General features: G+C 48.8%; 3 protein-coding genes across 3 annotated transcripts; 1 reads left to right on the top strand and 2 right to left on the bottom strand.

Annotated features, from left to right (window-relative positions):
* The first annotated feature begins 39 nt into the window (after positions 1 to 39).
* NKAP (NFKB activating protein) lies at positions 40 to 6,092 on the top strand. Its single transcript, XM_069015306.1, has 9 exons — positions 40 to 315; positions 728 to 808; positions 1,183 to 1,256; positions 1,474 to 1,590; positions 2,380 to 2,425; positions 2,819 to 2,934; positions 3,075 to 3,150; positions 3,617 to 3,766; positions 5,073 to 6,092. Exons 1-9 carry the CDS (start codon positions 59 to 61, stop codon positions 5,245 to 5,247), a joined length of 1,092 nt encoding a protein of 363 aa, XP_068871407.1. The 5' UTR covers positions 40 to 58; the 3' UTR covers positions 5,248 to 6,092.
* Positions 6,093 to 6,186: 94 nt separating this feature from the next.
* On the bottom strand, positions 6,187 to 9,061 carry AKAP14 (A-kinase anchoring protein 14). The gene is made up of 6 exons (XM_069015307.1): positions 8,847 to 9,061; positions 8,614 to 8,734; positions 8,452 to 8,543; positions 8,116 to 8,358; positions 7,102 to 7,154; positions 6,187 to 6,765 (listed from the first exon to the last, which is right to left on the bottom strand). Exons 2-6 carry the CDS (start codon positions 8,723 to 8,725, stop codon positions 6,678 to 6,680), a joined length of 588 nt encoding a protein of 195 aa, XP_068871408.1. The 5' UTR covers positions 8,726 to 8,734; positions 8,847 to 9,061; the 3' UTR covers positions 6,187 to 6,677.
* Positions 9,062 to 10,319: 1,258 nt separating this feature from the next.
* On the bottom strand, positions 10,320 to 11,228 carry NDUFA1 (NADH:ubiquinone oxidoreductase subunit A1). Its single transcript, XM_069015304.1, has 3 exons — positions 10,997 to 11,228; positions 10,710 to 10,799; positions 10,320 to 10,415 (listed from the first exon to the last, which is right to left on the bottom strand). Exons 1-3 carry the CDS (start codon positions 11,096 to 11,098, stop codon positions 10,395 to 10,397), a joined length of 213 nt encoding a protein of 70 aa, XP_068871405.1. The 5' UTR covers positions 11,099 to 11,228; the 3' UTR covers positions 10,320 to 10,394.
* Between the last annotated feature and the right edge of the window lie 99 nt (positions 11,229 to 11,327).

The raw sequence follows: 11,327 nt of genomic DNA, 5'->3' as shown, positions 1-11,327 counted from the left end.
CCCCCGCCGGGAGGGCGCCGGAAGCCGCCGGAAGCGGCCCTTCCTCCGCACCGCCGCCATGGCGCCCGCGTCCCGCTCCCGCTCCCCTCCCGCCGCCAGCCCCGAGCGCCGCGGCCGCCGGTGGCGATCCCGGTCCCGGTCGCGGTCCCGGTCCCGCGAGCGCAATGGCCCGAGGCGCTTGAGCCACCGACGGAGCCGCAGCCGGTCCCGGAGCCCCGGCGCGCCGCGCTCCTCCGCGCACCACGGGCACCACCACCACGGCAAGGGCTGGCCTGAGTACTACGAGAAGGAGAAGGAGGAGATCCTGCGGCAGAGGTGAGCGCCGGCGTGGGGTCGGTCCTGCCCTGCCGGGTCCCGCTCCGCGCGGAAGGGACGGTGCTCCCGGGAGGGGCGGGCGGGGGCCTGGGGGTGTTGGGGGCACGGCCGGGCCTAGTTCTGTACGGTCCGTTCACGGGCTCTCCGTGCGTTCCCCGCGGACAGGGCCGCCCCGGGGGGACGGGACGGGGCTCCGCTGTAAGGGGGTTAACACCTGCTACCGCCGATCCTCTGCAGTGTGAGGAGCTCTGCTGCCAGATTCCCGGCCTGCGAGCTTGCTCCTTGCTCCTGGCTGTTTCTTTTCCTTACTGTAGCTGCTTTAGGCGATTAGAAACACTAACGGGTAGGACTTAAAATGTTTGTGTACTGGGTGTTGCAAACTAGGCGTCAGTGGCGGTGTTTTCCTTTACAGGAGACTCAATGAGAGAGAGAGAATTGGAGAACTAGGGGCACCTGAAGTCTGGGGGCTGTCCCCAAAAGTTCCTGACCCCGAGTAAGCCATATTCTTTCTTCATATTTTTTATAATCCCGATTACATGTTAGTTCAGTTTACAAAAATGCTTTATCCCTGTGCTAGTCATGGTGCCACAATATTTATTGTATCAATTCCTTTCTGAAACAACATCATGAGATTACTACTTTTTTCCCACCAAATAATTCCAACATACCAATTATGCAATATGTGATTTATTGTAGATCAGGTGAGCTTTGTGTTGTGGTTCTGACAGCAGTTCCCAGGCTAAATTAGCTCTTTAATTTTTTACTCCCTTGCAAGGATTGACTCAAAATGTGTATGGTCATATGTGTACCTTTGGTCTTGAGTACAACAAAACAGATGTTAAATAGTAAACTGTTATTTTTATTCAGTTCCGATGAGCACACACCAGTAGAAGATGAAGAGGCAAAATCTAAGAGTAGTTCTTCAGATTCTAGCTCAGAAGGTATTTTGTTTGGCTTGCACAGCTTTTTTGAAAATGGGAAGCTACTGTAGCCTAGAATCTGCTGCTGCTGGTGCTTGCAGGAGGTTCCCTGGCTTAGATGGGTGGAATTGAGTAGGGTGGGCTCCAGCTCAAAGGAGAGCGTTTCTTTGGGAAGATCAGGGAATACATGGAACTAGATTTTCTTAGTTATCTAATGTTACCTTTAAAAACATTCCAGAGGAAAAGAAGAAAAAGAAGAAAAGAAAAAAGAAAAAACGTAAAGCATCCAAAAGAAAGCGCAGGAAACATTCTGAGGACAGCGACAGTGACTCAGAGTCTGAGCAGAACTCCAGTGGTAAGACAAGAGGATTTCAGCTTGCAGTCTGGCCTCAGGAAATGGGATTTCTGAATTCAGCATCCATTGGGCCTCTCATGCCAGAGATCTGTTTGATATGTTCTCATATCGACCAATACTGCAGGGAGCTTTCTGCTAACGCTTTCCCAGGATGAACAAATCCCATCCGTGTGTGTACTCCGGCAGTTAGTGATGGGGATAGGCTTAGGGTTAGGGTAGTGGTTATGGTAGTGGTTAGGGCAGTAGTTAGGTTAATTGGTAGGGGTAGTGGTTAGTGTAATTCTTAGCAGAAGGGTTAGGGGAGTGGTTAGGGTAGTGGTTAGGCTTAGGATTAGGGTTGAGAGAGTCAAAGAGCCTACAGCTGCAGGAACACTGGGGCTGGAAAAGCCATGCCAAGGTGATCTCAGCAAGGCCCCAGCATTGCTGCTGCTACCTCTTTCTGACCTGGAAAACCCATAGTATGGAGTTTGAGTTAGGGCTAGGGCTAGGCTTAGGCTTAGGGTTGAGAGAGTCAAAGAGCCTACAGCTCTAGGAACACTGGGGCTGGAAAAGGCATGTCAAGGCCATCCCGGCAAGGCCCAAACAGTGCTGCTCCTACATCTTTCTGGTCTTGACCACCACCCCTGGTGATGGGGTTAGGCTTAGGGTTAGGGTTGAGAGAGTCTAAGAGCCTATATCTCCATGAATACTGAGGCTGGAAAAGGCATGCCATGTTATTCACAGTGCAGTAAACTGCTTAGTTATAGCTAATCATCTGTTTTTGATAATAGATACGCTTTCTTTTTTCAGAAGAGGATAAAAAGAAAAGCAAGAAGAGGAAAAAGAAGACCAAAAAGTAAGTGTCATGGTTGCTGTGTGTTATTCTGGCTGCTTTTGGCTGGAGAGCAACTCAATTTTCTTTGCAGGCCTTGAGAGGGAGCCAGAGGACCTTTGGTGATTTGCAAGAGCTGGCAAATAGTACTAATTTGATGCATTTGCTTTACATCTACACAATTGTGTAGCACAAACAACTCCCTGTAGAGCCACTTTATAACACTCTATGAAAGTCATAACAGGACATATATATGTCTTGGTTTTGCTGTAAAGTATTTTGTATGAAGCATAGCAGACAGCCAGTCTTCCTACAGGCAGAAGTTGCCTTGAGAAACTAATTAATTGAGTATGATTCCAAGCACCTCCTTTCAGCTTAAATTTTGGTAAATAGCATGTCTGTCTGGCTTTGTCACAGGAAGAAGTATAAGAAAAAGAAAGCTAAGAAGAGCAGGAAGGAATCCAGTGATTCAAGTAGTGAAGATTCTGATGATGAAGTGCTTCAAGGGGATGATCTCTGGATTGAGAGGTCAAGTAGGTTCACCTGACTTTAAACTTGGGTGGAAACTTTTTGATGTCCTTTTTGTGAATTCTTTGTTAGGTGTTGCTGACACTTCGGGTAACAAAGAACAATGGGCACAAGATTAATCTTCCTCATTATTTGATTGTTGCAGAAAATACTGAAGCTGATAGTTTGATTGGACCAGAGGCTCCCAAAACACATGCATCTCAGGATGACAGGCCTTTGAAGTGAGTAGCCAGCTCTAATGGTACTTTGATCAAATCAAGTAAATCAAGTGTGAAAGTTACTGTCCAAAGGGCTGTTGCAACAATAAAGCATGCAGAGAGAGAAATGCTGTGCCAGAAACTCACAGACAGAAGTGCTAGTGGTGTTAGACTTTCCCCTGGCCTGAATTTGGGTAGAAAAGTCTGATTTATGCTTTTTAGCCTTGATTCCTAGAAAATCAATTGTAACTGCCTTTATTCTAATGGTCTGCAGTATTGTGACTTCGTAGTCTCATCAGAATGAACTCAGCTGATAATTTAAGATGTTGTTGCTAGTGTTGCCATAAGGAAGAAACAGGCCAATATGTGGGAAAGAATGAGGAAGTGTTTAAAAATGCAGCTGTATATAACAGCGAACATGGAAGTTGGATGTTTAGCTCAGGCTCTCTCTATCTGAAACTGGTTGAAATCACCACTTTTGGTTTTGTAGCTATGGACATGCCCTCCTGCCCGGTGAAGGTGCAGCCATGGCAGAGTACGTAAAAGCAGGGAAACGCATTCCCCGCAGAGGTGAAATCGGCTTGACGAGTGAAGAGATTGCATCGTTTGAGAGCTCTGGTTATGTCATGAGTGGCAGCAGGTATGGTTTTGATGGTGGCAATGGTTCAGTGGAATTTTCAAGAGCTGTTTTCTCTGCTGGCTGAACAGAAGACTGCTTCCAAGCTTTACTTGCAAGCATGGAGGAGAAGGTGCTCTGTGTGCTTGCAATAATCTACACTAAACACCCCATTGCTAGAGATGGATAGTGAGTTTTTCAAGGACACTTTCTCCTCAAGAGCAAAAGTTCTTTCCAGGCAATACTCTTCTTATTATTTCAGATGAGGAGGTGCTTGTGTCAGGTAGCTCAGAGGTGGTCTGTGTGGACAGCCCTGGGAATGTGCTGGCTCTTCAGTAGGAGATAAATCAATGTGTGAGAGGTTGGCTGCACTTTTTTCTCAATGACCAACAGGAATCTCACTTAAATTTTGGTGAGCCAGCAGCTGACACCCTGGGGGTAGGGGAGCCTTCTGACTGACTGCCTGAGAGCAGACACCCCCACAAATCAGTTCCTTGCTCTGCCATGTCCTTCTTGGGAAGGTTAGTGTGCAGTTTGGATTATCTAGTGTAGGTATCTGTTTTGCCAGTTGGCAAGGTCAGCACAAAAGATGCAGATACCAACTTTAAGGAGTCAATGTAATTTGCAACAGTGCAAAACTGCAAAGAATTACAAAGGACAAGCTAAGTAATGCACCTAATCATTACTGCAAAAGATTGCCTAGAGTGATTAAGAAAGATATATCACCAGTTAGACTACTACTTTACCATGATGCAGATCTACACATCAGCTGGGGAGCCCCAGTCACGGCAAAGGATTGGAGAACCATTCCTGGGAATTCCTACATGGTGTGTCCACCTGTAGGCGAGGCCTCCATCTTTGCTGTGAGAGGGCCCACCTTTTAGACTGTAAAATAAACAAGCTTACACAACTTCTAGTGCAAAAATGTCTGGTTTCATCCTCCTCTTGGGTTCCACCCAAAGCCTGGCCAGGGCTTGAGGAGGAACCAAAGAAGTTGGCTTTGATCATATACCTTCAAACAAGGCTAGTTGTCTGATTTCATGCCTTTGTCTGGCTTCTAAATGCAGAAAGATAAATATATTCTTATCACACTACATAATTTCACTAATGGTATGCATATTACATTAATGAGTGGATACAAATATAACATTTTGTTGGAAGGTTCATCTAGAGGTCAACTTTGGCTCAGAGCCTGTTGTTCAGGCCTTAGTACTTAAGTATCTTTATTTAAAGCCCCTGAAGACATTCAGGCCAGTTAGTAGATGCAAGCTGTGACAGGGCACTGACACCCCTCTGCCCATGCTGACGTGCCCTGTGTTCTCCCCCGCAGACATCGCCGCATGGAAGCTGTGCGTCTGCGTAAAGAGAACCAGATCTACAGCGCAGATGAGAAGAGAGCTCTGGCATCCTTCAACCAGGAGGAGAGGAGGAAACGAGAGAATAAGATCCTTGCAAGCTTTCGAGAGATGGTCTACAGAAAGACTAAAGGCAAAGAGGAAAAATAATGCTTTGTTTGAGCTGTACACCATAGATTGCACCACGTGGCAGCTAACCCAGTCCAGTTGTGATTTGAAAAAAGCTGCGGGTGCTGCAGTACCTTTCACCCAACAGAGCCAAACCTCAGGAGTGTATTACTTGTGTCAAGGAAACAGAGTTATTTTAATCAGATTTTTTGTATGGCTTGTTGACTAAGGAATCCCTGTAAAGAGAAGGGCTACAAGGTAGGAACAGGCAGGGAAGATTAGAGGTGTCGATGTTCTGTGCTCGCTTTGAATCAGACAAGCCAAAGAATCCCATGGGAAGGCTTTGTTACCTAATGCCAATAAGTGTGATTCTTTTTATTCCGTTTATTTTGATTAATCATAGGATCATTTAGCTTGGAAACACCTTTAACAAGCTATTAGCTCCAGTAGCAAAAATGAAGGAGGTCCTGTGTTCCTGTTTTAAGATCTAGGACTGTCCACTTTGCTATTTTTTCACAAGTCTTTTAGATTTAGGTTTTTTCTCAAAACAGTTGAGTTTGTGGTTCAAACCAGACTTGTAAATATTTTGTAAATGAGTTTGTAATTTAATACAGATGGGCTTCAGTTACTTCAGAGGAAGCAGATTGCAACTGGGGTGTAAATTAACAGTAATAGGAGGGTCTGATCTTCAATCCACTGAAACACACGGTGAAGAACTAAGTTGCTTGCTTCTTTTTCTCCTATGTTATACATAGGCATCAGTGCAGTTGGGTGCAGCGATTGGAACCCCTGGATGTACGCAGGTGGTAACAAGGATGTATCTTTCAATTTATTTGAAATGTTTTCGTTTATGAAAGTGTTCTAGATTAAACCCTTGTTTTAACTCCTGTAGTATTTTACTTTGGTCTGTTTCAGCAGTATTACATGGCTTGCTTTAAACTCTGCTAGGAGGCCTTGATGAGGCAGTGCTTATTTGGTGATTATCTCTGATTCAACTGCATATTTCCAGACATATCCCCTGGAACTTCTTTTTCTCAAATGTTTTTGAAAACAAAATGGTTTTGAGAGGTGGGTTGTTTCTTTTTTGTTCTCCTACCTTTTTTTTTTTTTGGTTCCTCTAAGTTTAGCAGCAGACATGTCTTGTATATTTGTATCAAGAAAATAAAAGTCCTAAAGTCCTATAATGTTTTCCCTGGAGTTCCACAGACCTGGCATTCCCAAACAGCAAATCCCGCCCAGCTGCCTCCCATTTAGATTCTGGAACCTGGTTCCATCGTGCTGTCCCCACCCATACCTGCCAGGGACTGTCACACACAGCCAGCTGCCATGTCAGGGCATAGCTGATTTTGCACAGGTTCAATGCTTTTTATGTATCCACAAAGTAGAAATGCTTCTAAGAAAGTGCCTTTCTTTCTTCATTGTGTTTATTTGGTTCTCCACAACAGAGTATGGTCATGGTGAATTGGAGCTGTTCATTGGGAAGCAAGTCTTTCTGTGCACGCTATTTTATTTTCAATTATGTCCTTAAGCCACTTTTCTCTAAACTGACACTGTTCTGGCCTGGAGAATGAAATAAAAACAAAGTAAATTGTAAGCATAATACTGAATCCAAGTTTGGCCAGCTGAGAGCTGGCCTTTATTCACCATGTAAGGCTGCAATAAAGACCCCCACCTAGACCCGTGTAAAGCAGGACAAATTTCTGGAGAAGGCATATGCCCACAGGGTGGCTATTCATGCTTCTAGGGGTGTGAAGCTAGTGAATAGCAGGGTCATTTCATAGCAAGATTTTTACAACTTCCACTTCTCTGCTATTACTGCAAACTTACTTACATCAAGCTCCCGGTTTGGTTTTAGAATGGAAAAGCTTGCTAAAACAGAAGAGTAATAACATTTACCTCCGTATCAGCCTGCTGGACTCCAGCCTGTAGAAGACCTCCACAGGTGCGGTCTACAAGAGAGCAGAGACAGGACAGAGGCCATGTACAGCCCCTCAAAAAGCAGACATTGTACTTAAGTGAGAGCTACTATTTACTTCAAAAATAACCTGCATATTTGGTTGGGGCAGGAGGGAAGATGGTGCTCAGGGAGTGGCTGGGCATTGGTTGGCAAGTGGCAATTGTTTTCATTTGCATCATGTGTCTTTCATGGCATTTTTTTCTCAGTTTGGTTTTTTTTCCAATTTATTACTATTATTCTATTTATTTTCTTACATTATTACACTTTTTTTTACACTTTCGATTCTCTCCCCCATTCCATGGTGGTGGGGAAGGAGTGAGCGAGCAGCTCTGTGATGCTTAGTTGCCAGCTGGCGTTAAAGCATGGACTACTGTTTGGGGATCCATAGCTATTAAGTAGAAACACTAAGGTCCTGGAGGTAAGAAGTCTGCTCAGTGCAATTTATTTCATTTTTTTCCCCTGAGCTGCAAGAGCTTACTGTACAGGTGCAAACTGCAGGCTGATCAGAAAAGGGATTCTGAGACAGCTTGAAGAGTGAAGTGTCACTCCCTCTCTACTGACCCCTCATTCTGTAACTCACCTCTACTCAGCCCATCTTACAGCTGCCCAGAACAATTGTTGCTTGGAAGGGGAAGATGGTAAGAGCAGGAAGGCAGATGTAGGATCCTGCCAGATTCTGTTTGTCACGTTCTGTCAGTCAATGATTTGGGAACTAACCCAGCCTCCTGCTCTGTGCCTTGCTCCCCTTGCTAGCTGAGGGCATGTTTCTTATAGGCCATGTCTAAATCTCCTGCCATTGCTCTGGCAATGTCCAGACCTTGTCAGCATCTTCATGAGAGCTGCTGGCTCCTTGCCAGTTTCTCCACTGTCCTGGCATTTCCCTGCCTCAGACATGCCACTGTACTCTTGTCCCTTAAAGGACTGGTCTATCTACACCATTTCTGAGTACTTACGTCAGGTCTGAATTTGGAGATCACTATAACAAAGTAGACACTAGCTGTTGCTTGTGGGATGGGTTTTCTGCGTGTTGGGATGCCCCAGCAAGCTCTGTAATGGTACCTCTTGCTGTCCTTCATTTCTTCTTCCTTGAGAAATTCTGAGTGGTGAAGCCAGCTTTCGTGAATGTCCCATGTCTGTTGAATAAATGCATCACAATGAGACTTCCTCTGTCTAGTAGAGCTGATTTGAGAGTGGTGCTAAAAAGGAACAGAGGTGCTCTCCTTTAATTTTTCATACTTCTTAACAGTGAGAAGGTGTGGCCTTCCTGAGTGGATGGAATTGTGACTCACAGAAATGAGTTCTTCAATTTGCTGCCGTCCTCTCTCCACTGTGAAGTTCTTGGCTGTGGTCCACAGGATATTTCTGATGAAATGCTTGGTTTCTAAAACAGATAAAATGCTGACAAATCCTCCTGGAAAGACCCCAACACATTCTAGTAGAGCAAACAATACCTTTCTCTTTTTCCTTGGCCTCTGGAAGGCATTCCTCTGTACCGCTTCTCTCATTTTCTGGGGGGATGTGATCTTTTTCCTCACTGGCAGCTTTTTCCTCTTCCTTATCCATTGGCTTCACCTTTAGAGAGGTACACGCACAAACGCTGAGAGAGCACCGGTCTGAGAGCTGCAGGCCCCGTCTGAGGCACATGGGGAGCAGCGGGCAGTCCCTCACTGTCCCTGGTTCGTACCTCGGCCCTGCTCACCCCGCTTGGGGCTCCCGGGGCGGTGGCTGCTGCTATCCCGCTGCCTCGGCCAGGCCGGGGGTCCCGAGGCGCGGCGGGGGCCGCTCGGGGCGCTCCGGCCCCGGGCGGGATGTCCGGCCCCGGGCGGGATGTCCGGCCCCGGGGAGCTGTGCCCGGGCCCGGCGCTGCGCCTGCCGCTGTGCGGGGCCCCGCGGGCACGAGCAGCGTGCCGTCACCATGGCGAGCCAGAGCCGCTCCCGGCAACCCCGCGGGATTTCCTGCCCTGCCAGCCCCGCGCCCCCTGGAAACGCCTCCCCGGCACCGCAGCTTCCCGGGAAGGAAAGACGGTGTCAGCAAGAAAACAGCTGTGGGATCCAGGCAGATTCTCTGCTTGTCATATTTTTGCCATTCTGGACAATTCGGGAGCTAAAGCAGCCTCCAGTCTGTGCTCTGCCAGGCAGAGACTCTGTCCAGCCCGGTGCACTGAGGTGCTGCAGGCTCTGAACACCAACACTTGCAACACACAGCCCTTCAGAGGGAAAGGACCACGAGTACTGTATGAGAAGCCAGAAATGTTTTAGCAGATTCAGGGTACTGAATTTCCAGCAGCTGCTCTTCCAGGATGACAAGAGGCCTTGGGGCAGGGGGTAGGAGGTGCTCCACGTGCTGTAGCAGAGATTCCCCTGCAGCCCGTGGTGCAAGACCATGGTAAGGCAGCTGTGCCCCTGCGAGTCCATGATGGAGCAGAGATCAACCTGCACCCGAGGACCAACCCCTCTGCTGGAGCAGGTGGATGTATCCAGGCTGTGATCCCGTGGGAAGCTCATGCTGGAGTAGGCTCCTGGCAGGACCTCCGTGCCCATGGAGAGAGGAGCCCACACTGGAGCAGGTTTGCAGGTCAGCAGGACTTGTGACCCTGCTGGAGCAGCTGATTCCTGAAGGACTGCATCTTATGTGTGGGACCCATGCTGGAGCAGTTAATGAAGAACTGAAGCCCATGGGAAGCACTCACACTGGAGAAGTTAGTGAAGGAGTCTCCCATGGGAGGGACCCCATGCTGGAGCAAGGGAAGAGTGTGAGGAGTCCTCCCCTGAGGAGGAAGGAGTAGCAGAGACATGGGATAGCATTTACCACAGCCCCCATTCCCCATCACCCTGTGCAGCTCAGCAGGGAGGAGGTAGAGAATATCATGAGCGAAGCTGAACCCAGGAAGAAGGGAGGAGTGGGGGGAAGGTGTTTTATTATTTAATTTCTCATTACCCTGCTCTTATTTGTCAATACATTAAAGGAATTTCTCTGAGTCGAGTCTCATTTGCCTGTGACAGTAACTGATGAATGGTCTCTCCCTGTCCTTGTCTCAGCTCATGAGCCTTTCTTTCTCTCCCCTGTCCAGCTGAGGACAGGAGTGATAAAGTGAGTTTGGTGGGCACCTGGTGCCCAGCAAGGGTCACCCCGCCACAGCAACACAGATACAAGGGCTGAACACGTGTATAGCTTTATTTAAGAGTCAAATCATTTTCTATAGATACATGGATTTTTCAAAGCGTTGCCATCTTAGTCTATGTTCTCCAGACCCTGGAAAAGAAAAAATAACAGCTGTATTTGTGTCATTCTTGCCACTAATGTGCAACAAGGCATATCTGAAAATGCAGATTTTCAAACTATATTTAATTACCCAAGCCTTAATTAGAACAAAATTAAAATGCACATCCCCAGAGGCAGGCCAGCTGCAGGCATAGAGTGAGATCTGACAGCCCCAAGAGCGACCAGTGTCCACCTCATCGGCCGTCCCTGAGCTCGGGGATGGGGGAGCAGCGCCTGGGTCCCGCTTCCCCCCGGCGGTACCTGCCCAGCGCCCCCAAAACCTGCCTTGGGCACATAGTGCTTGTTGGCCCCCGACAGCCGCCGGTCCCTTTCCAGCAGGGTCCACTCGTAGGGATAGCGGGCGATCCTCTTCTCCTGCAGGCACAGAGCTGCCTGTTACAGGCCTCGGGCAGAGGCTCCCGAAGGAAGGCGGGGCGCGGGGGAAGGGGAGCCCCGGGAGGAAAGGGGTACCAGAGGGATGCAGGGGACTGGGGAATAAGGGCGGCTCACGGAGGGGAAGCGGAGCCTCAGGGTCCCGAATCCCGGGAGGTGCCGCCCCGCCCCGCGCTGACCTTGCCGCCGTGGCACACGCGGTGCATGAAGACGGTGGCGATGCCGGGGAGGCTGAGGCAGACGCCCATGATGGCCATGCCGGGCAGGATCTCGTACCACATCCCGCCGGTGCCGGTGCTGGTATCGGTGCCGCTGCCCCTGAGCCGAGTGCCGGGGCACTCCCGGCCTGCCCCGCGCCTTTCCCGGCCTGCCCCGCGCCCCCTCACAGCCCGGCGGGCCCGAGCGGGCGGCGGGAGCGACAGCGCTGTCGGGGAACAGTCCCTTGGCAAGGAATGAGGCCGTGCCCGCGTCCCAGTTCGCCCGATACCGACCTCGCTCCTGGTCCCGGTC

This window comes from Aphelocoma coerulescens, chromosome 4A (genome assembly GCF_041296385.1).
Source record: "Aphelocoma coerulescens isolate FSJ_1873_10779 chromosome 4A, UR_Acoe_1.0, whole genome shotgun sequence".
In the NCBI taxonomy this organism is placed as follows: domain Eukaryota; kingdom Metazoa; phylum Chordata; class Aves; order Passeriformes; family Corvidae; genus Aphelocoma; species Aphelocoma coerulescens.
The sequence above is the reverse complement of the archived record's forward strand: the minus strand, read 5'-3'. Positions and strand labels throughout refer to the sequence as shown.

Coding starts and splice junctions, on each gene's coding strand:
- NKAP (XM_069015306.1), top strand. CDS start 59: ATGGCGCCCGCGTCCCGCTCCCGCTCCCCTCCCGCCGCCAGCCCCGAG. Junction 1,591..2,379: donor GTCTGAGCAGAACTCCAGTG/GTAAGACAAGAG, acceptor TTCTTTTTTCAG/AAGAGGATAAAAAGAAAAGC. Junction 2,426..2,818: donor AGGAAAAAGAAGACCAAAAA/GTAAGTGTCATG, acceptor GCTTTGTCACAG/GAAGAAGTATAAGAAAAAGA.
- AKAP14 (XM_069015307.1), bottom strand. CDS start 8,725: ATGGATAAGGAAGAGGAAAAAGCTGCCAGTGAGGAAAAAGATCACATC. Junction 8,544..8,613: donor GGCCAAGGAAAAAGAGAAAG/GTATTGTTTGCT, acceptor TATCTGTTTTAG/AAACCAAGCATTTCATCAGA. Junction 6,766..7,101: donor TCCAGCAGGCTGATACGGAG/GTAAATGTTATT, acceptor TTCATTCTCCAG/GCCAGAACAGTGTCAGTTTA.
- NDUFA1 (XM_069015304.1), bottom strand. CDS start 11,098: ATGTGGTACGAGATCCTGCCCGGCATGGCCATCATGGGCGTCTGCCTC. Junction 10,800..10,996: donor GCGTGTGCCACGGCGGCAAG/GTCAGCGCGGGG, acceptor CTGTGCCTGCAG/GAGAAGAGGATCGCCCGCTA. Junction 10,416..10,709: donor ACAAGCACTATGTGCCCAAG/GCAGGTTTTGGG, acceptor TTTCTTTTCCAG/GGTCTGGAGAACATAGACTA.